We start from the raw sequence: 2,767 nt of genomic DNA, 5'->3' as shown, positions 1-2,767 counted from the left end.
CCGCCGGGGGGGCGGGCCCCCCCCCCCCCCCCCCCCCGTGTGTGCGTGTTTGTGTCTATGTTTGGGGCTACTTAACCAGCGTGGCCCCCAAGACCTGTGAGGGCAACGGACGAGGCAGAGCCCACCTTCCCCATGAATCAGAGCCAACCTCCTGCGCCTGGACCTGTCCCCACCCTCCATCCCCCCACTGCTCTATCCACCCCCTCCCAGGCCCAAGGAGACTTGGAGCAGGAAGGAGCCAGTCAGATCTCTAGCCACCTGCCCCGTTCCACCTCTGGAAATTTGGATGCTGCGGTCAGCATGTCGCTCCACTAACCTGAAAGGCCACCCATGCGCTGTCATGGCTGTCCCCAGAAAGCCCTTGCCAGCAGAGGTGGAGGTGTGTGGAGTGGGACCCCCCTTCCCCCGGCCATCCCCTCTGAGCCTCTCTGACCCACAGAACTGGGCACACAGGGACTGGAGAGCTCCAGCAGCTCAGCCCTTACCCCCATGTGGCCACCCAGGAACCACAGTGGGCTCTTGAGCACCAAACCCTCCCACCCCCTCCAGTTCCCACCTAGAATCTGAACGGAAGAGAGGTCTGGCAAGGAGCCCGGGTATGAAGAGGCTGCCCCCTAGACTGTGTGCGTCAGTAGGGACAGGAGCCCCCCCCCCCCCCCCTTCCCCCCCCCCCCTGCTTTCCCCTACCCACCCCTGGTCGAGGAGCCTCTATCCCCTTGGCCAGGCTGGTGGTGCTGGAGCCGCCGGCACCTGATGGGGAGTCAGCCCACAGCTGGGCACAGGGGGGCGTTTCATCTGAGAGGAGAGGATGGAGAGTGGGGAAGCCACAGGGCCCCAAGCTCTTTCAGACAGGCCCCCAGTCCTGGCTCCAAGAAAGCCTCCTCACTGGCCATGCTGACCTGCCGGAGGCCTCTGGGCTGAGTCCACTTGAGACATGGCGCTCAGCCCAACACCCACCCAGAACTCTGGCATTTCAGGCTCAGGGCATCTCCAGGAAGACAGACAGACCCGGGTCTGGGCTCAGGCTGAGAGGGAGCCTGGTGTCTGGCAGAGCTTGCGGCTCCCAGATCGCCTCGTTGTCCCCGCTGGTAAGGCACAGCCTCTGGGAGGCGTAGGTCGGGCGGGTGAGAGTCTCACTCCCAGCTCCCAACTTGCCCGCCCCATCACCCGACTGTGCCCAGACAGGGCCAGTGGCCTCCCTGGGAGAGCCCCGGAGAAGGGGCCCTGCCACCCCCTTTCTCTGGCCCTGAAGCACAACCAATTCCTCTCAGGGCTTCCCGAGCCCCAGACACAGCTGCGCCCACCTCCTCCTGGAGCCCGAGACTCTCTAGGCATTTCCATTCTTAGAATCACCCGAGTCAGCTCTGGAAGCGGGCACCAGAGCCAACAGCGCCTCCATCACTGCCTGAGCCTGGACGGGAATCAGAGGGTGGGCGCAGACGGCCACCAGAGCCCTCCCTGCTTCCTGAGATGGGGTGGAAGCCCAGAGAGCCACCCCCTTTCGGTAGCGAGAGTGTGGACAGGCTGCGGCTCAGTGACACCAACAACAGTAACAGCGAAGCCACATGTGCTCCTGCCCCAAACACCTGGCTCTCTCGCCCTGCTCCCGGGGCTCCCCCTCTAGCTGCATGGTGCCCTGTCCCTCAGGTCCCAGGGGCAGGGGATGGGTTAGGCTGGCAGCTAGCTGACTTCAAGGGGGTGCAGGCACAGGCCTGAGGGGACTCACACCTCGGCAAGAAGGGCCCTAGCTGGTGCTGGGCAGCAACTGCCTGGCCAGTGACTGCAGGCCCAGGAGCCATGGGGGCTGATCTTCCAGGCCTTCCCTCTCTCCCTCAAACAATGGCCTGGCGGTGTGTCCCTGCATCTCAGGCATTGTCCAAGCCGCCAATGATGGGGAGGCAGTTCCGGCCTGGGCTCCCTGGGGAGCCCCTCACCGGCAGGGTGAGGTTGACAAGGGGCCCCTCCCCACGAGCCTCAGGAGTCCCAGGGCAGGGTGTGTCCCTGCCAGGAGACTGGTATCAGGCAGCCAGTGACTCCCAGCTGGGCCGTACCTAGCTCACCTGCCTCACCCTGAGCCAGCACTTCGGGGTTCCACCCAGCATCTACCTGCTGTATGAGCCTCCATCCTCACCAGGGCTGCCAGGGGCCACCCTGGTACGAGGTTGGGCCTGTCTTTTCTCCCACAAACAAGCCAGAGAGGCCCCAGCAGGGCTGCTCCAGAGCCCCAGCCCACCAGGTTACCCACCCCATCTCACTCTCTGGGTTTCCAGCTCTGTTTCACCCTGACTCCACCTGGGGTTCACAGTGGGTGCCCAGACCAGCCTCCTGCCGGGTCCTGGAGGGTGCAAACCAAGCCAACGGCTTTGGATGGCCGCTAGGTAGGAAGACCCTTTGCTGGGCTTGGGGATGACTCAGACCAGGCCCTGGAGGCTCCCAGCCTGGAGAAGAGGCCTGGCCACAGACCAGCCACTCAAATTGGTGTGGAGGGAGAAAGGGGCATAAGACGCAGAGGAGTGGGGTGGGGTGGGCGAAGGCTCCCCTGTGGAGCTGCTCAGGGCCTCTGTGCTGGCTGCTGAACACAGAGATCCCGCCCCCGGGGGCCCTGGGTGGGGCAGGGGCCCCCAGCCTGTGGCCTGCCATCACCAGTGGCCTCACTCCGGACCCTCAGTACGCGGCCAAGTCAGCCTGAGGATGCAGGCGCTGGACCAGTGGGAGGGCGCCTGGCCGGTCCACCCATCCTGGGAGGAGTGCGCGCTCCGGCTGTGAG

The 2,767-nt window shown here is 65.0% G+C and overlaps 1 protein-coding gene across 1 annotated transcript in view; it reads right to left on the bottom strand.

The window, feature by feature from the left end:
• Window positions 1-936, bottom strand: part of SEPT5 (septin 5) — a 6,568-nt gene extending 5,632 nt beyond the window's left edge. Inside the window, exons 1-2 of the mRNA XM_014547030.1 lie at window positions 900-936; window positions 688-795 (exon numbers count right to left, since the gene is read on the bottom strand). Of these exons, the coding sequence (XP_014402516.1) occupies window positions 688-795; window positions 900-936 (145 nt within the window). The remainder of the gene's footprint in view (window positions 1-687; window positions 796-899) is intronic.
• Between the last annotated feature and the right edge of the window lie 1,831 nt (window positions 937-2,767).

Source organism: Myotis brandtii, unplaced genomic scaffold (genome assembly GCF_000412655.1).
Source record: "Myotis brandtii unplaced genomic scaffold, ASM41265v1 scaffold463, whole genome shotgun sequence".
Lineage (NCBI taxonomy): Eukaryota > Metazoa > Chordata > Mammalia > Chiroptera > Vespertilionidae > Myotis > Myotis brandtii.
The sequence above is the reverse complement of the archived record's forward strand: the minus strand, read 5'-3'. Positions and strand labels throughout refer to the sequence as shown.